Consider the following 26,674-nt stretch of genomic DNA (forward strand, 5'->3'; position numbering starts at 1 on the left):
GAAATTAACAGCAAATATCCCAAAAGCAATAGAATTGATCTTATAAAGAGAGCTGAATGGATCTTGCCTCAAATTGTACGGCAAAAACCCATATCTGGAGTTCGTACATTTTATACAGATGCCAACAAAGAAGGAAAGGCTGGTTACAAATCAGAAAATTTAAGTAAAGTGGTTCAAAGTCCGTATAATTCAGTTCAAAAATCAGAATTGTATGCTATTCTGTTGGTATTAATGGATTTTTCAGAACCTCTCAACATAGTAACTGACTCTCAGTATGCTGAAAGAGTGGTGTTACATATTGAGACTGCAGAATTTATCCCTGATGCTTCAGAATTAACTTCACTATTTATTCAATTACAAGATACAATCAGGAAAAGGGATCATCCTTTATATATAACTCACATTCAATCCCATACTGGTCTGCCAGGCCCTCTGGCACAAGGCAATGATGAGATTGATAAATTATTGATAGGAAATGTGCTGGAAGCCTCAGAATTTCATAAAAAACATCACGTCAATAGTAAAGGTTTAAAAAAGGATTTTTCCATAACCTGGCAACAAGCCAAAGAAATAGTAAAGAAATGTCCTACTTGTTCCGTCTACAATCAAACGCCATTACCAGCAGGATGTAACCCAAAGGGTACTCAGAGAAATGAAATCTGGCAGATGGACGTGTTTCACTTTGCAGAATTTGGAAAATTGAAATATGTACACCACACTATCGATACTTATTCAGGATTTCAATGGGCAACTGCTTTGAGTTCTGAAAAGGCTGATTCTGCAATCACTCATTTGCTAGAAGTTATGGCCATCATGGGTATACCTGCACAAATCAAAACTGACAATGCTCCATCATATGTCTCTGTTAAAATGAAACAGTTTTTTGCTTATTACAATATAAAGCATATTACAGGCATACCACATAATCCTACAGGTCAAGCAGTTATAGAAAGATCAAACAGAACTCTAAAGGATATGCTAAATAAACAGAAATGGGTAACAAAAACCCCCAGAAATAGACTACATAATGCTCTTCTAACTTTGAATTTTCTGAATGCCAATGAGAAAGGAACAACAGCTGCAGAGAGACATTGGATAATAGAAAAAACTACAGAATTAAATCAGCCTATATACTTTAAGGATGTGCTGACCTCAGAATGGAAACCAGGGTATGTATTACATTGGGGACGTGGTTTTGCTTTTGTTTCCACAGGAGAAGATAAGCTGTGGGTACCATCAAAATTGATAAAGGTTCGATTTGAACAAGAGAGACCTTAATTGAGGAGGTGATAGTTCATCAACCAGCATGAACATCCAATTTAAACTAACTTGTATCAATAAAACATGCCTTTTCATTTAATCAGATAATAACTTGCGAAAAAGGAACATCCCCAAAATTAGTCTTGGGGAAAGGTTTTTGTTTTTGTCTTTTAGGAAAATGAAGGTTAAGGAATCTGAAGAACATTGGACAAATGAGACAACTGAAGAAAAGTGACAAATCATCTATCCCAAGAAACAGAATGAAACGGTGTATGGGTATATATTATCTAAAAAATTTTATGTCTTCCTAAATGTTTGTTTCTGCTTTTCTCTAAAGATTTAACACTATTGGTCTTCTAACAGTCCCAGTTCAATTAAAATTTAAAGCTGACTTTGGAGTTGGAGAATGGCTCTCTCCTTCTTTAAACTCAAGCATGTTGTTAAAAGGAAAATGCAAACTCCCTGTATCATGCCAGAATAAGAGCCATCTTCTGCTATGGTACAGGACAAAAGCAAAATTAATTAAGGGACTATTCTATTACTAATCTCAACTCTTTGATTCTATTCTGATTCTTTAAACTTTTCTCAAAGTATAAATTTTATATCAAAATTTACAAGATTAATATATATATACATTTTAAACTTGTTAAGATATGAATGGTCACATAGAGTACTAACTAATTCTAGAAAAAAGGCTAGCTGCATATATATGTTTTTGTGCTCGAGTCTCTTATCAGTTTTCTGCAGGAAATCACGGCCAGGCCTAACATCAACTGAAGTCTCCAGAAAGAAGATGGGGCCCCACAACAACAACAATTCCACGTGGACAATAATAATATCATTAAGCTGACAAACATCATCCACAGATCAGCTTTGAACTACAAGGTGCTCAGAGCAATTTTGAGATGATTAGCTGAGATGATCCAGTCTCAAAGACTACTTGAATAAGGACTTGAGATAAACCCTGAACTTTGGCATTATACACAGACTGGATAATGAAGGATATAGTTACCTCTCCTAGAATTTGACAATTAACCTAAAATTTTTCTTTCAGGATAAAGAAAACTTCGCCCATACCCAGCAGGAAGCAATTTTAAGAATACGACGCCCACATTCCCAAAGAGGTGGTGTGGGGCGGGTGGTTTTTTGGTCTTTTTAATGGGTTTTGGGTCTGGGATAATTTTCAGTATTTAAGGGGGTTGGTTACAGGTTATTGTCAAGGGTTAGGAAAAAGGCTAAGCAAAGGAGATTAGATTTAAGGTTCTTGTTTAAAAAAAAAAAAAAAGAAAGAAAGAAAGAAAAGAAAAAGACAATTACTAATTTTAAATACTTTACATTGGATTGGATTGTTTTATATTGTATACAAATTTGAAACTGATATTGTTAGAAAATGCTATATGTATATTTCTAATTGTATTTATTCCATCCATTTAACAATGTAATGCAAATTTCTGATCCTTGAATGTTATTATTATCAACTATTAGGATATAAAGAAATGAAAGCTAGTAGTTAGACATTATCATAGAACTTGTAGTCAGATTAGATATGTTTTAAAAATTAAGCAGAGATGTTTTAGACAGGTCATCTTCAAACCCTTCAGAGATCTACAGAATATGGCATTTAAAATGTTTTAATAACTTAGAAAATTTTTCTTTTTTGAGACATTTCAGCTCCTGGCAGTACTAATCTACTTCAGAGAAAATATGGGCATTGAAGAAACTGCATATGGAGTCAACTTTCCTTGTGGCAAAAGTTAGCCACTGGACAACAAAGTATCCTCGAATCAACAGGACAAAATGGACAGACAGAACACGAAACAAGGGACTACTGATTCTTGCCAAAACAAGTGTGGTTATGGCTTTATCAAAAGGCATCTTCTGAGGCCAGGACGATATGGCCCCATCCCTGAAGTGGCCTTCGCATCCGGAAAAGGTACAGTGCCCTTTTCTTTGAAGGCAGCTTAACAGGCAGAGGGCCGATGGATTCTGTTGTACAATGGAACAGCAGCTGAAAGCTCATGCCTCTCAAAAGTAGACTGGCATTTAATAGAGGGATGTGGAGAAGAAGGGGATGCTGAGAGGAAGCCATATATACACAGCCAAGAAGAATGGACAGCTGAATTAAAAAACTGTCAACAATTTCCAGAATTTAAAATCCTGAATCATGACAGAACACTAGTGGAATTCAGGTGTTTCTGGTACATGGACTGCTCTCACCCAATGTGAGGTTGAACTGTTGACCTTGTGTACATCCTTGTGTACATCCTACTTCACAAATGAGTCTGTCAGATACACTAAGCCTATAGGCTGAAGATGATGCCCCAACACTGCGGAGAAACCTCAGGTGACTGCCCAGGCAGCTGGCTGTTTCTGTCAACTCACAAAATTTTTTGGAAGTTGCTTGCATGCACTTCCTGTTTTTATTTTTGTTAGCTAATATTATTCCCTTCTTGGGTCTCTGAGGGAGTTGAAGATTAGTTAGTTATGGGTGAAGATTAGTTAGTTATAGTTGAAAATTAATTAGGATAGAAAATGGAATTATTTTCTCTGATTTGTCAAATACCTGTTTAGGTATTTATTACTTGTATATATTGTATATAGTTATTGTACTTTTGTATATAGTTTTTCTTTTGTTAGTTATAACCTTTTGCTTTTTTTCTTTTTATTAAAATAGAAAAGGGGAAATGTGGTAGTAATCTAATTGTACTGAAATATTATTTTGATTGTATGTAATAAATAAAGTTGTCTGGGGGTCAGAGCTATTAGAGCCATAGCAAGAGTGTGGCGGTGGTGGCACACGCCTTTAATCCCACAAGATCTCTGTGTGTTCAGGGTCAGAGCTATTAGAGCCATAGCAAGAGTGTGGCGGTGGTGGCACACGCCTTTAATCCCATAAGATCTCTGTGTGTTCAGGGATACAGTCAGCATTGGAGACATACCTTTAAGACCTAGGGGGCTGTACATTCAGACGGTGACGAGGCAGTCATGTGTTTGGGTTTACAACCAATGAGAAGGCAGAACAACATACTTTAAAAAAACTAACCGACAGGAAGTAGGTCTCTTTTTCGCGAAGCTGGGACAGCAGAAGGAAGGGTGAGATTTAGCTCTGAGCTCTGACCTCTTGGCTTTCTCTTTTACATTGTTTCTGTGTTTCTTATTTAATAAGACGGTTGGTTACATCAACACCATCAAGCCATAGCAAAACTGCTGAGCATGTACACCAGAGAGAAAATTCTTACAGCAAGAATGCCATCCACATTTAAGGCAACTGCCACTACACTAACAGCAAATCTCTCAGCAGACACTTAGATCAGGGAGGAATGGATGGCATATTCAAAACTCTGAAACAGCCAAGCAAAAACCTGCTGGTCCAAAATATACACATAAAAACTATTGTGAAGAAATGAAACATTTTCAAAATAAAGACCTTTTCTGCATCTAATAAGATGATCATGTGGTTTCTGTTGTTTAGTCTGTTTATGTGATAGAGTACATTTATTGACTTATATATGTCGATCCATCCCTCTATCACTGGAATGAAGCCCATTTGTTCATGGTGAAACTTTTTGATGTGTTCTTGGATTAAGTTGGCAAGTATTTTATTGAAAAATTTTGCATCTATGCTCACTGGAGATATTGGCATATAATTTTGTGTTGGGGTGAGGACAGGTATTTTTCTGGTTTTGCTATCAGGGTAACACTAGTGGTCAAGCCTTTAAATATGGGCCTTTGAGAGAACATGCATCCTGATATGGTTGGTTTTAAAATCTAGTCACCAAAAATTAGAATCACCTGAGCAGGGAGCCTCCCTTGAAGAACTGTCCTGGCTGCCTTGATTGACATGGGAAGGTCCACCTTCTGTTAGCAGCCCAGATAAAAAGGGTATGTCAGGAGACTGGCCATCTTTTGTTCATTTGGCTTTTCCTCTTGCCATGAAGTTGGTTTGTCTTGTTGTTACTGCTGCTGCTGATTTCATCACTGACAGAACCAGCGCTTCCAAGCTTCCATCAGCAGCTCTCCAAGAAACTTCCAGGCTTCTGGTGCCAGACTAGGACTACTGAAGCACCCTGCCTTGTGGATTGAGTAACTCCCTGTTGTTTCCTGCTCCCCAGCCAAACGCCTGGTAAGACACAGCTATTGTAGGACTACGCTGACTGTCTGAGGCACTCAGCCTCAAGGACCAAGTAACTACAGGTTTCTCAGTGATTTAGCTGGGATCACTTTAAAGCAGACATTACATATATGTATTTGTGTTTATATATTATATGTATATATAATATGTTCCTCTACAGAACCCTGATTGAAACACTCTAATCACAAGATTTACTGTTAGGTTAGTAGGGATGAGGTAAAAGGATAAAAATGCATGAGACAGGAAAGAAATATGGTAAAAATCTTTTGGACAGTTCTGGCATTGAGAGAACTATGTTGGCATTCCACACACAAACCCCAAAACAAGATAGGAATCTGTAAGAATGAAGGAAAGAAGGGGAAAAACTAAATGATCAAAAGTAACCCATTGAAGAATTAACCCAGTCCCCATACTTGACCAGCTGTGGGTCTTTGTATTCATCTCCATTGACAGTAAAAAGAAGTTTCCCTGACAAGGGTTGGGAGATCCACAATCTATGGCCAAAGATAAGAATTTATAGGAAAGTTTATTACTATGTCCACTTAGTAGAATAATAGTATTAGGTTCTGTCCTAGGGTCTATGGCCTAGCCAGCCATGGGGTTTTGACCCAGTTAACGGTTCCAAGCATGAGTTCTATTTATGGAGTAGGCTTTAAATCCACACATGAAGTTGTGAAGGAAAAGAGGAGGGAGATGGGAAGTAGGGGAGGATTTGAAAGGAAGGAAGGAAGGAAGGAAGGGTGGGAGGGAGGGAGGAAGGAAGGAAGGAAGGAAGGAAGGAAGGAAGGAAGGAAGGAAGGAAGGAAGGAAGGGTGGATTTGATCAAATCATATGTAGGTGTGAAAGACTGGTTTTTTTTTGTTTTGTTTTGTTTCATCCTGTCATGATCAGACACGGAACAACCTGGGAATTGAACCCGGTTCCTCTGGAACATCAGTGCTCTTAACCACTGAGCCATCTCTGTCCTCAAGATGAAGTGAAAGACTGGTTTTTTGTTTTTGCAGGTGTGGAATTCTCAAACAAAAAATTAAAAATTTTGGGCAATTAATTAATTAACCCAGATAGATTTCTTCACACAGCACTGAACTATGTTAAAGAGCAAAATCACTGTAAGCCACTAGTGAACTCCAGTTAGAGGCTTTTTACAGAGGTACAGATAACCTACCCTAGAGTTAAGTAAGTAAATGTATCATACTTCACGGCAGCCAGAGCTCTCATCAATACAAGAGAGGCAGATCCAGGGTGGAGCTCATTTAGAGGGCTTGCCTAGCATCACCGCCCAGGGTACAATTTGCACCACCACATACACTGGGTGTGCTAATCCCTACACCTGGGAGGTGCAGGGAGGAAGGCCAAAACCGTAGTGTTATCTTTAGCTGGTCTGAAGCCAGTCTGTGATGCATGAGGCATTTAGAACAAACAACAAAAAAGACAGAATAAAAGAGAGTGAAGTAAGCCTTGAGGCAATGTACTAAATCTGGAAGGTATCAGTGTGAACTGATGGTAGCTTTTAATCCACACAAATAGACATCAATGTGCAGACAAATTTCTAAATGGTCTTATTAAATAAAAAAAAAAAAAAAACACGAAGCCAAATATAGTGGTGAAAGTCTTAGAGATCAGGGAAATAGAGAAAGCCACCAGCCAACCTTACCTCACCAACTCTGCAGCTTCCAAATGCAAGCTACTTCCTGTCTTACCCATGTCATTATATGCCTTGCTTTTCTGCCCTCTCATTGGCTCTTAGCCCAGCTACCTCACTTTCTTGTCACAGTCTGTCTGTACAGACCTCCAGGTCTCTATGGTTGGTACTGGGATTAAAGGCATGTGTCACCACGCTTGGCTCTGTTCCCTAGTATGGCCTTGAACACACAGAGACCCTGCCTGCTAAGTAATCGAATTAAGGGAGTGTGTTGCCTGACTTTGTTTACTTAAAATGGCTGGCCTTTTCCCCTTGATCTCCAGACAAACTTTATTTATCAAAGCACAAATAAAATATCACATCATTGTATGTAGAAATATGCTTTTTTAAAAATGTATCTCATGTGTGTAGGTGTGTTTTTTGTCATCTGTCAGCTGAGGCCAAAAAACAAACACCCCAGTAGCAACAAACATCATGATTTCCAAATGTTATTCTCCAAACAGAATATATATCCTTAGAGAAATGGCTGTTCTCAAGGTTGGGATGAATCTAAAATAACATCTTACTGTGCTGAAAAGCAAAGAGTTCCCAATGAGAACTTGCACAGCAAAAATCTCAGGGATCAGCTCCCAGTGGCTAAACAGACACTTTAGCAGCAATGGTCTCCAAAAGATCCCCAATGATAAAATAGCATAGAGATGAAGAGGCTATTTATAGCAGAAAACCAAGAACTACAGAATCACAAAGTCATTTAGGTACCATCCTAGTGACATAGGTAAGAACTTCCATTGGCAGCTAACTAGTGGCTAAATGTTTGAGGAATAACAAGAATCATTTATGAAACCTCTCAATGTAACTTAAAGGGGTTGGTGTAGATGTAACGGTCTTATTAAGTAAGAAACACAGAGCCAAATGCAGAGGTAAAAGCCCAAGAGGTCAGAGCAGTTGCTAAGAGCTGAGACTAAAACCGCCTTCTTACCACCCACTACCATCCTTCTTCTCAGAAAGAGACCTACTTCCGGTGTGTCTTTCTTTTTATTGACTTTCTGTTCTGCCTTCTCATTGGTTGTAAACCCAACCACATGACCTCGTCACTGCCTGTCTATACAGACCTCCAGGTCTTCTATGATTGGTATTAAGATTAAAGGCATGTGTCTCCATGCTGGTGGCAGACTCTGCCTGCCATGTGATCGGATTAAAGGCATGTGCTACCACCGTCAAAATTCTGCTATGGCTTGCTATTAGCTCTGACCCCCAGGCAACTTTTATTTATTAACATACAAATAAAATCACATTTCAGCACAAATGAAATATCACCATAGGTGGAAAGATGGCTCTGTGGATAGAATGCTTGCTTATCAAATATGAAGGCCTGAGTTCAAACCCCCAGCACCCACGTAAAAGTTTGATATGGCTGGACATGCGTATATGCCTGTAACCCCAGCATTGTGGGGGAAGGGTGGTGGTAGTTCCTGGAGCTTGAGGTCAGTCAGCCTAGCCAAAACAGCCAGCAAGCTGTGAGAGACCATGTCTCAAGGGAACGACAAAGAACACTAGAGAAGACAGCCTCTGTCTTGCACATGGCACTTAAACACCCAAGTGTACACACATGCAGACACCAACACACAACACACACCAATTCAAACATAAATAAAAATATAATGTATAAAAGGAAATGTGTAGTGGAGTAACCTGATGAACACACCCTTAACTAAGATTGATGGCATATGGCACAAGCATCTTTCCAGTAGAATTTCTGTAAAACAGGTATGAACTAAATAGGAGTATATGAAACACAATGACATTCAAGAAAATAACTGGCCTATATTCTTTAAATATTGAGCTCATGAAAAACAAAACTTAGGGCTGGAAAGCAGACAGTGGCAGAGTGCTTATCCAGCATTCAGGGGGTTCTAGACTCAATCCCCATCACCACCAACTTAAAATAAGAAAGAAAAATAAAGCTTAAAGGATGAGTCAAGGTGTAAAGAGTAGGCAACTAAAGAGATAGGGCAATTCAATCAGGACTTTGTTTTGCTGTAAATAGCATTACTGGTGCTTGTGGGCAAGATCAGAATAAGACCTACAGATCAGCTAGCTGAATTTGTTAACGTTAGTTTAATTTTCATAATTGGACTACAGACACATAAAATAGTGATTTTAAGAAACAGACTAAAAGCCGGGCGTTGGTGGCGCACGCCTTTAATCCCAGCACTCGGGAGGCAGAGCCAGGCGGATCTCTGTGAGTTCGAGGCCAGCTTGGGCTACCAAGTGAGCTCCAGGAAAGGCCCAAAGCTACACAGAGAAACCCTGTCTCGAAAAACCAAAAAAAAAAAAAAAAAAAAGAAAAAGAAACAGACTAAAATACTTAGGGAAATGGGCATATACTTTTTTTTTTCCCCACTGCTGGAACCAAAGTACTTGAGAACTGTGCAAAAGATGGAAATATACAGAGGAAAAGCACCTTCATCTCAAGGTAGATGGGAAACAAGTAAGAGGAATACAGAGGTGCTGGAGCAAGTAGACCCCTGAAGAACTTGCCCCCAGAGACCTATTCCTTCCATATAGATCTCACCTCAAGTTTTTTTGTTTTGTTTTTCCCCAGAACTTTCCAATACAGTACCATCAGTTAGGGACCAAACTTTCAATACATGACACTTTGGGGAGGACACTTCATATCCAAACCACAGCAGCATGACTATAAATGAGTAAAAAAATAAAAGGGATATACATGTGCATGCATACCACCCAGGCACACAGAGAAACAACAAGAGACAGAGGGGGCAGAAAACACAGGCAAGTGTTATCCATGAGGAGTACATAAAAGAGTTCTGTGCTTGTTTTACAACTTCCCTAGACATCTGAAACTAAAACTAAAAGAACAAACATCGCACAGAAAACCAAATGCTTCATAAAAGTAGAAACAAAGAAATTTGTCTTGTCACTTTAAATAATAAAACACTTTCTGTGGCGTAACTGGCAGTAGAACATTTAGTGACAGCCTTGGTGACAGAGACCCTGAAAAGCACAGTACCTTCACACTCTGTACTTAAATGATGAACCGGAGTCCACACCATTGGAGTACAACAACCTGACCATACAGAGTAAGAGCCCCAGGATACGGAGGCTGCAATGACCCAGCCCTACAGACCATGTATATGGCACTATACACAAATGGGTCACTGCAGCCTTATTTAAAATACGGCAAACTGGAAAACCTCCAAAATAACACAGGAAGCATTTTAAAAAACTGAGCTCCAAATCTTGGTAATGATATTCCATACACTAGTAAACACTGGCAAGTACTCACAACAGACTAACATTATGATAAAGAAAACGTGCGCAAAGAATTATTTAAAAACTGTTATTTAAAAAAGAAAACAAAGCAAACTGACAAGAGTCCATGGGATGATGATATCCATGAGTGAAGGTTTTCCTTTACCTTTCAATTATTCAATAAAAGTATTATTGTAATATAGAGGAATATCCAAATACTACAAGACATGCTTAGTTATTGCATTAACATTTATCCTCTCAGAGACAAGGAAAAGGCGTGATAAGTAATATATACAAATAACTTTATTGTTTTTAAAGATATATACTGGCATATCTGTGAGTTAGGTGCCCTGCCCATGTCCAGTAGAGGCAAGGTTACAAAAGATACGTAAGAAATATTCACATAGAAATCATGGTAGGGAGAATGTCCTTTTGTAAGGAACCAGTGCATTCCATACAAAGAAGAGGGCTGGGATAGTGTTTTAAGACTCCAGAGCCTCCCACGGTGCTGAGGTATAGTGATTGACAAGGAGCTTGCCGGCTTCTTTCTTGTCCACTAGTCACTGAAGTCTCATTCGTTTCTCAGGGGGACCTTTAGTGCTCACAGTCTGCTGAACATTCTTTGCACTCTCCTTCTCCTCAGATTTCACAGTTTCTGGTAGAGGCTCTGTCTCTTTCTTTGTCTGATCCACTAGACATCAAAAGCAGGTATTTTGTCAAAACAAATGAAGGTGGAAGGAAGACATAAATTTAAACACTGGTTAGTATCAATGGTTTACTCTTTTAAATTCATTTTTAATTGCTTATGATGTTGAATATTTAGTTGTTTCCCCAGGCAGACATATTTTAAAAATCATTTATAAACCTAAAAATTTATTAACTCAAAGAAATTTATGTTAGGCAAACACATGGTATTAAAATAAGACATCATGTGTGAACAAGCCACAAAAAAAGATCCTATGGCAACTTACCAGCCAGCTCAACACCTGTTCTCGATGATGAAACCTAGCATGAAGTCACCGTGGCTTCTTTGCTCTTCCTGTTCTCCTTACCTAAACCCCACTTTTAAATGCTAGTATCACTACTACAAAAACACTAAGTGTTGGCAATTCAAAAGTGTTCAAAGGTTAGGGGTGACAAACTATAATGGGACAGCCTAAAAGGACAAAATAACCACAGCTCATCTCACATGCCATTGCTGTTAGGACATTAAACAGGCTGCTTAATCTTACTTCAAGTTTAATAAGAATAACAGATGAATCATACCTGGGACAGGCTTTTCTCCAGACTTTTGCTAGGATTTGAAAAATAGGACATGGGAGAAGGAAAAGGAAAAGTCAAGTTAATAATGTTTCTTCTGGGTTTCATAGTCTTAAATGACATACTTACGTAACTGCATTGTAAAATGATTTCATAAAGAACAATTACCATCCATGCACCATAAAAAGTAAGCTTGTCATTTTCTGCTCTTTACACCCTTCATTCCAGAAAAAAAAAAGACACAAATCTAAAACCAGAAGTCATCCATAAAAATGCTGTACAGCTAACAAGCTGTGTGCTCTCCCACAAAGGCTACAATAAAAAGAATAGTCATGTGGAATTCAATGATAAGAAATAAGAGAAGCACCAAACCTTCAGAGACTTACCTGCTTAGAGGATATGAACTATAAAAAGGAGAACAAAGCCAGAAGTGATTTAATCCCAGCACTTGGGAGGCAGAGACAGGTGGACCTCTGTGAATTTGAGGCCAGCCTGGTCTACATAGTGAGTTCCATGGATAAACCCTTTGATTTTAAGTATGGTAGGCATGGGAACTAAGAAAGAAAAAGGTTTATTTATTTTTATATGTGTGGGTATTTTGCCTGCATATATGTCGGTGTACATGCCTGGTGCCCAAGGAAGCCAGAAGAGGAGGTCAAATCCTTTGGAACTAGAGTTACAGATGGTTGTGAGCTGTTTAAGTGGGTGATGGGAATAAAACCCAGAACCTCTAAAAAGCAACAAGTGCTCTTAACTGCTGAGCCATCTCTCCAACCCAGCTGGCTCAGTGGTTTAAGATAATGTATTGCTCTTGCGGAGGACCTAAATTTGCCTGGGCAATTTAATGAGACCATGTCACCAAAAAAAAAAAAAAAAAAAAATAACGGCCAATAAAATGGCTAAGTAAAGTAAAATGCACCTTCCACCAAGCCTGACCTAAGTTTGACCCCTGTGACCCACATGAGAAAGGAAGAAAATCTACTCCAAGGTCTCCTATAACTTCCACATCCATGTATCATGGCATATGCATGTCCCCTCCCCCAAGAACTACCCTGCCAGTAAATTAATACTAATTTTCCCCCCTTAGGAAAATGGGGGGAGATGTGCCGAGGATGTAGCTCCTCCAAGGCCTTGGGTTCAACCCACAACACTGAAAAAAATTAAAAAAACAAAGAGGACTGTTTTCAAGGTTGGCCCTAGGCTGGTATACATAAACTTGAATTGTAGGAGGTTTCCACTATTCTGTACCTGATAAAACTGATTCATTGTCCCTAGGCTACACAAATAATACAGTTTATAACAAAGATCTGCTTTCCTTCAGAGACTGTGGGACTTTGTTATGTGCTTAAGAGAAGCATCAATATATGATGAACTACCTCTAAAAGACTTAATTCGAAATTCTAATAAATTTCCCAGGCAGAAATATTCATATGTTGGTGTATTTTTATTGTTGAGGTAAAAAAGCATACTCTATATAACCTGTTACAAGGAAGGGAAAAGGACAAGGGAACCTACATACAGACCATAGACCCCTCCAGACTCTATTGCCTCTTTTCCCCTAGAATCTGACTATATATTCTTTAATGCATAGGAATGTTTTACCTGAATGTATATCTTTGCACTACATGCATACATGGTGCCTGCAGAATCAAAAAGAGGACCCTGGAGTCCCTGGAACTAGAGTTACAGACAGTTGTGACCTGCCACATGGGTGCTCGGAATCCAAACTGATCCTCTGTGAAAGGAGTCAGTACTCTTAACCACTGAGCCATCTCTCCAACCCTTGGCTGTATATTCTTATTATATCACATAATAAAAAATCTTTACCAAGTAAAACCACATAAATATCTAACAAATTAGCAAATACAGGGGTAGTCACAGACATCCCACAACACAGCCATATATCATGAACATATCAAGATTTAAATATGTCTAAAGTAATTATTCCTTATTTTACAACAGAAGAGGGAATAGAGTAACAATGAGGGGAATGAAATTTTAAGATTTTTTTAAAGGTTTATTTATTTATTATGTATACAGTGTTCTGTCTGCACGCATGCCTGCAGGCCAGAAGAGCACACTAGATCTCATTATGGATGGTTGTGAGCCACCATGTGGTTGCTCGGAATTGAACTCAGAACCTTTGGAAGAGCAGCCAGTGCTCTTAACCTCTGAGCCATCCCTCCAGCTCCAAATTTTAAGATCTTTGTACTGCTAGTTCTGAACCACTTGAACTGATTGATGTCATATATACCAGCACACACTGACTAATCTTTCCTAGTGAATACTGCCAACCAACTAACAGAATGTGCTATGACATGGGTAAACACAACAGGAATGCCTTTAATCAAATTTAATCCAACAGTCTTAAGGTAAACCTAAATGGAGCCATATCCTATATAGTGAGTGCCCTAGCAGCTTCCAGATTAAAAACTAAAACCACTGAAAAGAAATTCATCACAAAAGATATAAGGACCTGAACCCCCCATGCTCACATTAGTATCAGTGTAACATCCAGCAGTAACACGAATTAAAACATGGAAAAGAGGCCTAGAAACTCATGAAGACTTCTTAAAGATTCTCCTGTGCTAATACTACTACTGAAAAAACACTTAGGCATCAGAAGCCCGACTGTTCAATACTGTCTAAGTAAAAGTACACCCTGAGCTCCAAGCAGCTGAGCAACTCTGGGTAGCAGTTCCAGAGAAGCCATCTTTTCCTGCATCTATTACAGAGCTGGATGTACTCTCTTGACTATTTTTACCTTTTGGTTCTTGTGACTAAAACAAATATCGGGTTCAAAAAACAGCTATTCTCATGTATCTATTGCTACCTTTAGAAGAAAAACATCACTGAAATTATATGAAGGGTATAGTCAGTTTGATCACATAACAGAGAGGTAGGAGATACAAAAGATGAGCACTGGGTTCATGTGTATTTGCTTTTAAATTATTCCATTTTTATGTATTTATTTTAATTGCCATAACTTTCTACAAGGTAAAGCTTTTTTTTTGTATTAAGAGTCAAGGCTGTCTTTAAGCTTCTACAGTGTCTAGCCTCTCACTAGATGGCTTAGCAGCTATGAGCACTGGCTGCTCTTACAGAGGACCTGGGTTTAATTCTCAGCACCCACACACAGGCTCACAACTGTCTGTTCTGGAGCATTCAATGTCCTGATCTGTCCTCCAAGGGCACCACATACATATGTGGTACACAGACATAGATGCAGGCAAACCCATACACATTAAATAAATAAATATATATGAATGAATGGTTTTAAAGGGAACCTTTGGGCTTATCTATAGACAATATAATTAATTCTTTAAAAATTAATCTTATTTTTTTGGTGCAAGGTTTTTTCTTTTTAATTATATGTGTATGCTTTGTCTGCATGTATGTCTATGCACCACATGTATGTACGGTACATACATGTGTGTATGTACGGTACATACATGTGTGTATGTACTTGCAGAGGCCACAAGAGGGTACTGGATATTTGTGAGCTGCCACATAGGTGCTGGGAATCAACCCCAGGTCCTTTGGAAGAGCAGGCAGTACTCTTAACATTGATGAGCCATCTCTCTAGCCCTAAGTTTGTTTTAAGATTGATTGATTGATTGATGGATTGATTTTGATTTTTCGAGACAGGGTTTCTCTGTGTAGCTTTGCGCTTTTCCTGGAACTCGCTTTGGAGACCAGGCTGGCCTCGAACTCACAGAGATCCGCCTGCCTCTGCCTCCCGAGTGCTGGGATTAAAGGCGTGTGCCACCACCGCCCGGCCAAGATTTATTTTTATTTATGTGTGTATGTACAGTATCTGACCCCATGGAATTGGAGTTACAGGCCACCTGATGCGGGTGTTAGAAACCAAGCTGGGGTCATCGGAAAGAGCAGCAATGACTCCTCAATCGCTGAGCCATCTCTCCAATACTTGGTACAAGTTTAAGACTGAGTATGTATTGTACACTTACATCACAACTCAGCCTGAGTGAGCTGTGTGTGCAATACTCAAGAGTCATGTGTGTCTAGTGGTTAATGTGCTGGACAGCACAGATCTAGATGCTCTTCCCTCAGGCTATGCCGTAGAGATGGTGTACTCACTGAATAAATGACCAGCACACTTCATCTCAAACAGCCCAGAGCAGTTTCCCAGCACACAGCACACAGCTCTAACTCATGTTTCCCCTTGTTCTACCTTCAAGAACAGTTCATGAAATTTCTCTCAGCTAGCTTTCTCATCTCATGTTCCAACCTTTGTCTCTTCACTACCACATAACCATTATAGTAACATCTCTCACTATTTTAGAGTCAGACAGGGGAAGAAGAGGCCTGTTCTAAAGTCATTTTATAGTGTTTAAAAAAAATAACTCAATTAACTTAAAACTATCTTTAAAATTCCCTCAAATCCTTCCTAACAACAATAAACATGCCTGTGTGAGTACACATTTCTTTAAAGGTCCAGAATAACTAGCACTAACATGGCCATGAACTCCATTTCTCAGCTGCTTCACTTCAAAAGCTCACAGGGTAGAATGGCAGGTGGACCTGCTGCTAGACTACTTCTACATCACTAGGTGGCATTACAACCCGTTAACACAGTTAGAAGAGAACTCTAAGGAACCTCTGCTTCCTCTCTTGACCATGCCAAGCCCTCTGCCACTTTCTGTTAAGTCTTAACCATTAACCATTTAAGAGGCGACATATGTTATATGTCAGGCTGGGAATGCAGCAGGTAGAACAGAAAGCATGAGCTTTATATTCTAGGTTTGTTAGAATCTACTATGCTTTCAGCAACCTTACAGGTGAGAATATCATCCAAACACAGAGCTCAGTGTTCACACAGATTCAATAAGGAACAGAGAGCAATGCTGAATCCATTCCTTTCATTCATTACCTCCATTCAGCCTTTTTAAACCTTTCCTCTCATTCAGGGGTAATTTTTCAGCTAATAAGGAAAACCAATATTTCTAAATCATACCTAAAAGACTTTCCAATTAAAATGTGTCAAATCAAAACTCACAACACATTCTCATTACCTGAACAAACTTGGGTGGGAATTTTTGTCTGAGGTCTACGAGTAAAGCATCCACACGCTGTCTCTGAAAAATAGAACTTGGTTCTTCTTTCCTTTTGGCTTTAGGTTTGACTTTATCTATTAAGATATAAAATCCAAATCAACATGCTGAAACCATTATTTTAATAACATCTTTACTAAGACAATTCTTCAAATAAAACAGCAAATATATAAAAGGAGTTCCTAACTATCCTTTACAAACGATGTTAAATTCTAACATTTCAAAAGCTGACATACCTGTCTCTTAAAGATATCTTAGTTTCAGTGTGTAACACTGATAGACAAACAGTTCTAAGACTAACATTCTTCATAATTATCTAAATCACAATCCATATTATAGGCCTGAAATTACTTTTGAGTATTTTAAGTGCAATTCAATAGTCCTTTTCTGTACAATCTACTAAGGACAAATAGAAAAGACAGGTTTTAGTTACTATGCTCCGTTATAAAGATAGTAATTAAACCAGGCAAGAGAATCAGGAGTTCAAGGTCATTCTTGGCTATACAGCCAAGTTAACCTATAGTTAACCTGCCTAGACTACACAAGATCTGTCTCAAAAGACTGAAATTAGCTGGGGATGGTGATTCATATCTCTGTTGATCCTAGCATTTGGGAGGATGAGGCCAGAAGAATTAATGGCTCAAGGACAGCCTGGGCTCCATATGGAGAGATTTTCTAAAACACATTCATTTATTCATTCCCATTCTCTCTCTCTCTCTCTCTCTCTCTCTCTCTCTCTCTCTCTCTCTCTCTCTCTCTCTCAAAAAGGCTAAACACTGTATTGAGGAGAAAAAATACAAAACAAGATCATGAAGGCAAGAATAAAAAAGAATATGGAGGAGAAATTCTAAAGTTACTCGCATTTGCTCTGGCAGGGAGAACAGAGGTAGGGAATGGGTGTAGGGACTGTCTCTAAATAAAGGATTCCAAGTGGCCATGCTCTAGATATCATAAGGTGGGGACAATTGACCCGGGTCAATTTTACTCCACTAAGGTACACTTTCCTACATCAAACATTACTGCCTGCACCCAATATTAAGAATCAAAGTAACTTTATTTGAAAGGCCACTACACAGCTCTGAATTCTACATAAAAGTCATCTTCCCTATGCTTAATTATTCTCAAAAAAATAAAATACACTGATATAGACACATTTCTGGACACAGGTTTTTGGTAAAACATGCCAAAAGAACAGCCATCGATTAGCATCCATGGAAACTAAAGGACCTAGTATCATGACAGGTGCTAACATCAAAGAATTAGAAAGTGACCTAGGTCCAGAGAGAGGTACAGTAGACAAGGCAGTGGCCATGCAAGCCTGGAGAACTGAGTTTAATCCTCCAAACACACATTAAAGGTGGATGCAGAAAACCAACTCCAGAGCTGTCCTCTGACATCCACACATATTCTGTGGCACATGCCTAAGGCCCTGGGTTTAACCCTTAACACAACAGGAGGGGGTAAAAATGAAAATGAAAGGAAGGGAGAGAAAGGGAGGGAACACAGTCTGGCCATCTGAAGAAAGGGCACCAAGAGCAGTATCTCATCTCCTGACTTTGAAGACTAGAAGGCTGAATGGTTCCAAATTCCAAGACAACCCCAGAAGTAAGAAATAGCTTTGCTCATTCATCACCAATGTTTCTCCTCTTACGTTCCATCTTTATGTTTACATCTTCTTTACAAAGCTTATGGACATGTGACCTCACAGACAAAACTAACAACTGTTCTTATGTTACTATTACCGCACCTATGACATGAACACGGGGGCAGTAATGCCATCATCTGAGAAATTAAAACCTATCTCGGTAACATAACAAGCCTTCGAGCTGCAACTTCAGAGTATCAAACCATTCTGGGAGGGCCTAGGCACTCTACTTACCTTGCTCTTCATGATCTTTAAAGTGCCACCAGTACCCTTTGGAAGGATGATATCGACAGTACGACATAGCTTCATCAAAAGCTGACTGAATACCATGCACTGCAGTAAGCTTGCAAAACAAAACAAAAACCAACAAATTCTAAATCTCTCATGAGGTCAACTAAAATGTCCTAAGTAAATATAAAATATCACACATGCAAAGATAATTTCCTGTTTTCAGAATCTAGATTGCCATTCGACTGGAGTTGTATTCACCCCCAGTATCTGCAAGGGATGAGTTAAACACTCACATCCCTTATATAAAATAATTAGCATTTCTGTGTAACCTACGAATTCTCCAATATTCTTTTAATCATCTCTAAATTACTTATAAGACCTAACACAATATAAGTACTATATAGACAGACAGCTATTACAATGTATTGTTTAGGGAATAATAAAAAGGGCAACAAAAACATAGTACAGATGCAGTTCTTTTTCCAAGTACTTTTATGTATATTACTAATGATGTGGAGCCTGTGACTCTTCAGACTCTATTAGCACGGACTTGACCCACAGTATAGTCAACATTTTATACCAGTTTACACAAAGCAGGAGAGCTCCTACTTGATTCTCAGAGCAATGGCTCTCAATTAGAAGTTTGCATTAATGTTCTAAGAATGTGAAAAAAAAAAACTAGATGTGCTGGCACACATCTGGAATCTCAGGACTTGAGATGGAGGCAGGAGGACTGGGGTTCAAGGCCATCTCTGGATATGTAATGAGTCCAAGGCTACTGTCTAAAGAAATAAAAAGGGAAGGGAAGGGAGGGGGAGGAAGGGGAAGGAGAGAGGGAGGGAGGGAGGGCAAGCAGGTAGGCAGGTAGATGCATAGGTGGGTGAAGACACATACCACTCTGGAGTTTATAACTGATCCCAAGTCTGGTGCCTGATAGATGACTCCAGCAATGATATAATAATCAGCCAGTGGGATAACTAAAGCAGCAGGAAAAAATGCTTATGAACACATCTTGGACACAAACTGCTAAAAAATGATTTTTTTCATAGAATGAACAACTAAACTCTGGCACTTTAATATATGAAACTTTAAGGGAAGGTCTGGCAATTTCTATAGAAGTAGGCAGTATGGGAAAACAGCCACACTGTTCATTTATGCTATCTAGGGTTGTTAACAGTTGAGTAGTTCTATGTAGTTCCATCCACAAAGCCTAAAGAGTTTACTCTCTGCCCTTCACAGAAAATATACACCAACTCTTACCCACAAGCAGGGCTTCTCAAACACCAGGCACATCTGAATCAAGTTTAATCAATTCAATGTATCTTAAGATTACTAAAATGCGATCTTACTAGGTACATGTATAGGTATATATAGCACATTTCAATGGACTAAACAATGCCAATGCTGTCAGTCAACCAAATTGGGAAGTAAGACTGAAGAACATAAGACACTTAGAGACCAGAGTGAAGAAGATATGTGATGCATACACTATACTTTCCTGAGTCCCAAGACTGAGCCCTCAGGACAAAGATAACTATTACTGAGCCCCAATACCATCTTGTGTCATTACTATATCCTGAATGTTCTCAAGTAGCCTTGCTTATTATCTACAGTTCTCTTTTTCTCTGCAGAGACTCTAGACCTTCCATTCTGAAATAAGATTTGAATTTCGAACTACAACTTCTTTGACAAGAGATTTTCTGATATTGAAAGGTTCCAGGGAAAAGGATGTCCCCAAGTGCCTTTATGTAGAGCATCTATTTGAGAGATGTCTCTCAGCAATACCACCCTGCTTTTCTACTTTGAATAATCTCTTCTTCGATGAGACTCTGCAAAATCTTGGCTTGATCCCAAGGTGTCTTGAAGTGCCAGTCATTGCTAAAATATATGTTTTAGCTCTCTGATTCAAAATCAAATCTGGATGCATTTAATCTTCAATGTTGTTTCTTAAGCAAATATTCATTTGATAGTAAAACCCAGGTAAGATTTTTGGTTGAATGTGTCATTTGAAGCTACTCGGTGGATTCTCTATGAATTTAATACAAAGTATTAACTCAAAGACTGAGAGGAGATGAAAGTTATTCAGGAGGCTCAAGGTCCAGTGAGAACTCAACAACTGTGCTCACAGGAAGAGGCGAACCATCTGGGTTTTTGATATAGTTCTTACGGGAGCTATACCTGCCTGCCCAACCAAAATGTGTACCGTGAATATGGTGGAAAACTGGTTCCTACTGGGAGCCTTTAATTCTAGTGAACAGAAAATGCCTATGTGACCAGTCCTCAAAAAAAGGTTTAGGCTTAGAATTTCAAATGGCTTCCTGGAGTAGAAGTGTGTGTGTGTGTGTGTGTGTGTGTGTGTGTGTGTGTGTGTGTGTGTAGCTTCATCTTATGCTAACTAGAAGGCACATTTGGTATGGATCCTCAGAAGATGTTGATTCCTACAATGGCTTTTCTTGTTATTTGTCTAGCTGTGTATCCTTACCAGGCAGCCCCAACAAATTCTGGCCGTGAGTACAATAGATGCTGACTCTGATGAGTACACCCCTAACAAGTACTGGACATATATGTAGTTTGTGGGACCTGTAGAAACAGAACTCGATGCAAAACAAAACAAATCATAACATACCAGTTCCTGAATGGTGTACCAAAATAAATCCCTTATTTAAAAACAAAAGAAAGCATACAGATCAGGAAGTAAACAAATTGTGGTCCTTTGGACATTTTACCTTGAGCAGGGGATTGCCGCTGTTGCTTTCGAATGATGAAAAGAATGGGCTCTTGAGCATGTAGAAGGATGTATTCAACTCCAACCATCTGACTGAAATGGAAACATACAGAGATCTATGAAGGATTCCTAAAACTACAAAGGACACTTAAATTACCAAATAAATTGCAACAGTAGTGTAGAAAGGGAACTAAAATTGCTTATGATTAATGTTAAAAGTTGGCTATTGAAAAAAACCAGGTATTTTCCCAGACAGTTGGTACATAGACTAAAATGTGGTTTTTAAACAAATTTATAAAAATTCATGAATTTAACAGTAAGTTACCTTTAACAGCTAAAATTACCTCGTAGCAAAAGCTATTTAAAATATAGAAACTAAATTTTATAAAAACAGTGAGCCATCTCCTCAGCCCAAAGCTCAGGGGTTTCCTTCAAAGATTCAACTGTATCTGTCACTAATTACCATACACAGGCAAAATGACCAATCATTGCATAATCTCGAGTTAGCAAAGGTGCTACCTTCTTAAAACAACTTACTTCAAGTGTTCTAATGTTAGCCTCTGCATCTTGACCACTTCATTATTACACGTCCTATCATAAAAAGGGTTGCTTCTTTCTGAAAAGTAATCCAGAACACTACCACTGTTCAAAATGGGGATCCAAGAGCTGTCAACCCAAGAGATTCCCAGCAGATTATCTATAGGAAAGAAATAAAAGAATTAAAAACAATAAACAATCCAATGAATACCTACTACGTGCTGTGAATTAATTATATAGATTCTGCCCTATGCACTCATATTTTGGCTGTGAGCCTAATATTTAACAACTGAGCCATCTCTCAGCCAGCCCAGCCCTATGTACTGTTAACAGTCTAACAGAAGAGAGAACTATGAAAAAGGAACACAGTAAGGACTACAGTAAAGTTAGGGGTAAATTAATTATAGAAGCATAAGTGGGATAACAAAGCAGCTCACAGAGAAAATGGAAATTATGTTTCACAGGCAAGAGGTAGGTTTACATTGTTAAAGGAGAGACTGCCATGAAGAAGAGGGTAAACTGGTTCCCAGCAGAGAGAACTCATACACAAAGTACAAAAGATAAAATACATTGTTTCTCTATTTTTATTTTGAATAGTTTGATTGGGTAAAGAAGTATTAAGATTTGAAATCTAGAAAGATCTTTTTTTTTTGGTTTTTTTTTTTTCAAGACAGGGTTTCTCTGTGTAGCTTTGCGCCTTTCCTGGAGCTCACTTGGTAGCCCAGGCTGGCCTCGAACTCACAGAGATCTGCCTGGCTCTGCCTCCCGAGTGCTGGGATTAAAGGCGTGCGCCACCACCGCCCGGCAAAATCCAAAGTTTTTAATACTGACAACTGATACAAAAATTTCCAAACACACCCACAACCACCATTTTAAAGATCCTACCATTGGCAGGCAAAGAATATTAAGGAGCCTCTACTATAGACAAGAGAACAATGATACAAAAGTTATGGGGCAAATGGTAAGTAAAATCCCCTTTTTACAGCCATGTTTCAGATTCAGAGTAAAATTAAATCTTAATTTTTAAAAAGACATGGTAGAGCCAGGAACAGTGATCAAGACCTACAGGCCATAGCACCCTGGGAGGTTGAGACAGGAGGATCAAGAGATTGAGGCCAGCTTGGACTACATGTGATCCTGTCTCAAAAAATATGGTAAATTAGTTTTCTATAACTAATGAGTTTCATTGTGCGCTGACTATGATGATGATGTTTCATATCAGTGCCTACTAAACACCACTAGAGTTAAGTTATAAAAATTATAATGCCAATATAATACTGGTTGAAAAGTTTCACCTCTTCTATACAGCTACTTTGGACATCTCTGAAGAAGTCAAATCTTGCTGGGCATTGGTGGCACACGCCTTTAATCCCAGCACTTGGGAGGCATAGGTAGCAGATCTCTGTGAGTTTGAGGCCATCCAGGTCTACAGAGCAAGATCCAGGATAGGCTCCAAAGCTACACAGAGAAACCTTGTCTCGAAAAAGGGGGGGGGGGGAGTCAAATCTAACTCAAGGTAACAAGTAATTTCCAGCAAAATGAATCAAATGTAAAAAAGTTGTTACATATGAAAAATAATAATAAATTGTGCTTTATGTGATCTAAAATAAGGAGACAAACAGATGAAGTATGTTAAAAATAATACCAACTGTGGTGGTATTGTGTTCCCCAAAATATTGTGCACACTAATAAACTTATCTGGGGTCAGAGAACAGAATAGCCACTAGGTACAGAAAATGGTGGCACTCACGCCTTTAATCCTAACATTCCAGAGGCAGAAATTCCTTTGGATCTCTGTGAGTTCAAGGCCACATTGGAAACAGCCAGGTATGGTGACTCACACCTTTAATCCCAGAAAGTGAGTCTTCAATCCCAGGAAGTGATGGCAGAAAGCAAAAAGGTTTATAAGGCATGAAGACCAGAAACTAGAAGCTTTTGGCCTGGTTAAGCTTTTAGGTTTTGAGCAACACTTCAGCTGAGATTCATTCTGGATGAGGACTCAGAGGTTTCCAGTCTAAGGAAACAGGATCAGCTGAGGAACTGGCAAGGTAAGGAAGCTTGTTCTGCTTCTCTGATCTTCCAGCATTCACCCCAATACCTGGCTCAGGTTTGATTGTATTAATAAGACTCTTTAAGATTCATGCTACAACCAACCATCTCTCTCTCTCTCTCTCTCTCTCTCTCTCTCTCTCTCTCTCTCTCTCTCTCTCTCTCTGTGTGTGTGTGTGTGTGTGGTCATAATCAAAATATTCAAAATCAAGAAATAATGTTTTCAGAAAAAGATATCTTTTCTAATAAAAAGCAACAAAGAGAAACCACGGCCAGACAGTGGGGGCACACGCCTTTAATCCACCCCCCCAAAAAAAGGGAAACCACGACTAAGATTTAAATTCTCTAGTCCTACTAACAATCTTATTTACTGTGAAACATGCATTCCTTTTAGCTATTTTAGGAAATTGACTTTTTTTCCCTTAAAAATGTTTCTTATACCTTATCTTTATATCATTTACCAGGCATAATCATTTCATGCCCGTATCTATTAACTAAAGGTAGGTAGATAAGATCTTTATTTACATATACAACATTATGTGTGTTAAATGCTCTGTAAACTTGCAACCCAATAAATGTTAACTGTGACAATGGTAGTGGTGGTCTTTTCTCTGCTCTCATGGCAATTTTAATATACTGTTATTACTAATTCTCATATCATAACCAAAAACACAGAAATGTGCTCCCATTAAGTTGTGAGTTTTTATTTGTCAGGAAATTACTCATCAAATGCTTACAATTCATGACTGAAAGCCAAGGCAAGTATGATTTACTCTATTAATCACACATCTTAATCAATCAATTTAAACAGTCTCATGTATTCAAGGGCATTCATCTACAAAATACTTAACTGGAATGAAAAGTATAGTCTCTGGCTGAAAAAAAATTGTATTTGTCCCACTTCAAGATAACCTCTGGTCACAACTTCACAAATAGAACTACTACCAAATCAGGCAGATTCAACCACTTCTCACTAAGGTAGTTATCACCCTTTTCCAAGCTATCTGCAATTTCCATCCATTCCAGAAAAGTCCTCCTGGTTTTTCAAATTCTTTTCTTGCCCCCCCCAACACTATTCTCAGCAGCAAAAATGATCTAATACATAAATATATAAATTAAAAGAAAGACAGTCAGAACACGCCATCTCCATTGATCAAAACTCTGCAGTGGCTCTCTTACTGAGGAAATAAACCTTACCCTAGCCTACAAGACTTCTCTAAATTATCGTCCCACATCTTCTCACTCCATTTCTGGCTGTGCCAGCTTTTCTGCCATTCCTCTAAATATCAAACACATTACAAGGATGCTAACAAATCTAAATAATAAGTAAAACACTGAAAATGCTAAATAATCAAACATGGTATCGTGGACTAAATTTTTCTTTTTACTTATTAGCAAGACAGCGAGGTGAACAGCTGCCAGGGTAGCACTCAGCAATCTTCAACTGATGAACTTAGAAACTTGAAACTCCTCACAATGGAAGACAAGCGGGTACAAATGTGATCCAGAAATACTGACAACCGATACACTTAAGTAACTATACATAAGCTACCTGGAACCTCACTTCACCTAAGATAGCAAAAGATATCTCAAACACTTTAAAAAATATATGAAACATGTTTATTCAAGTAACCCTAATTAATTAAACTCAACACACACACACACACACACACACACACACACACACACACACACACACACCATGGAAGTAGGTGGTGAACTTGTTGGGAATAAAGGGTTCACCGGGAGTGTGTAAGATAAAAGAGGGTAATGGGCGGTATATATGATCAAAATGCATTATATGCATGCAAAAAATTGTCAAGAAAAAAAAACTGGAACATATACAAACAAACATGCTACCCGAGACCAAGGAGCAATGAAGAGGTTGCATCTCGATTTATTTATTCTCTGATTCAACGAAAATGACAACACCACTAGAGCCTGCCGAAGGTAACTACTGAATGACAGATGAAAGGTATTATAGACTAAAAATTAAAACATTAATACGAAGACTTAGGCATTTCTGTCCGGTACGCTAGGACCAGTCCTTATTTTACTCCACTTTTCTCTTCCCCAAAGCCATCCCCTCACCTCGATATAACGCCCCAGCATCGTGGTAGAAAAGGAAAACACTGCTTCTAACTCTTCCGTTTCGACTCTTTTAAAGAGACCCGTCAGAACACGGGAAAACTCTACAACTTTTCGTCAAATTAGAGCCTTCGGTTGTCCAGAAGCCACTCAAAAGAGCTTGAGAGAGCCCTCACGAAAGGGGTATGAGGCTGACCTCGGCGAGCTATAAACCCCTAACCGACCACAATCTGGGGGTGAGCGTAACATACATTACCTCGGATGTCCACGGCCGCCATAATTCTAAAAGCGCTCGCAGAGCCTCCTTCCGGCGCACAGTGAAGGTAATGACGACCGCGACGGAAGCGGCGGGCTGCCGACCGTACGGGAAGCAAGGAGGGCCAAAGTATTCTGGAGAAGCGCGCGGGCGTGGGAAGGAGTGGGCGGAGGCATGGAGAGTTTGCGGGCGGGGAGGGTTGAAGTAAGGGGACCGGGTTGAATTTTTGCAGCTGGACACACCTGCAAAGAGGAAAAAGGCGAGGCACGGGGTGGCGACCAGGAGGTCCAAGAGGTGGGACCCGCCGAAGAAAGCTATGGAGTAGGAGAAAGGAGGGCTACGTCGCAGTGGATTCCAAGCTGGAGCTGGCCGAGTCTGGAGGGACAGAGTCAGAAAAAAAAAAAAAAAAAAAGCAGGCCAAGCATCAGGGCCGAACAGTGGAAAAAGTAAGTCTATTTACAGGTAAAGAGGTTGAACAGAGTCCTGCCTCATGCACAC

The 26,674-nt window shown here is 39.1% G+C and overlaps 1 protein-coding gene across 2 annotated transcripts; it reads right to left on the reverse strand.

Annotated features, from left to right (window-relative positions):
• Nucleotides 1–10,595: 10,595 nt before the first annotated feature.
• Med6 (mediator complex subunit 6) lies at nucleotides 10,596–26,266 on the reverse strand. Of its 2 annotated transcripts, XM_028877472.2 has the most exons (8): nucleotides 26,177–26,266; nucleotides 21,784–21,943; nucleotides 21,248–21,339; nucleotides 19,416–19,498; nucleotides 18,525–18,633; nucleotides 16,607–16,722; nucleotides 11,577–11,604; nucleotides 10,596–11,001 (listed from the first exon to the last, which is right to left on the reverse strand). In XM_028877472.2, the coding sequence occupies exons 1-8, from the start codon at nucleotides 26,196–26,198 to the stop codon at nucleotides 10,871–10,873; spliced, it is 741 nt and encodes a 246-aa protein (XP_028733305.1). In that variant the 5' UTR covers nucleotides 26,199–26,266; the 3' UTR covers nucleotides 10,596–10,870. The 2 variants fall into 2 exon arrangements, with proteins under 2 accessions (XP_028733305.1, XP_028733315.1); XM_028877482.2 differs by lacking the exon at nucleotides 16,607–16,722 and having other exon boundaries at nucleotides 10,854–11,001.
• Between the last annotated feature and the right edge of the window lie 408 nt (nucleotides 26,267–26,674).

The sequence above is a fragment of the Peromyscus leucopus genome, chromosome 14 (assembly GCF_004664715.2).
Source record: "Peromyscus leucopus breed LL Stock chromosome 14, UCI_PerLeu_2.1, whole genome shotgun sequence".
Classification (NCBI taxonomy): domain Eukaryota; kingdom Metazoa; phylum Chordata; class Mammalia; order Rodentia; family Cricetidae; genus Peromyscus; species Peromyscus leucopus.

Bases quoted from the DNA above. Each gene is read 5' to 3' on its own strand.
- Med6 (XM_028877472.2), bottom strand. From the start codon at position 26,198: ATGGCGGCCGTGGACATCCGAG. The intron at 21,944-26,176 runs GTAATGTATGTT...TCTTTCCTATAG, and splicing joins GGCGGCCGTGGACATCCGAG to ATAATCTGCTGGGAATCTCT. The intron at 21,340-21,783 runs GTAAGTTGTTTT...TTTCCATTTCAG, and splicing joins CTAACATTAGAACACTTGAA to TCAGATGGTTGGAGTTGAAT.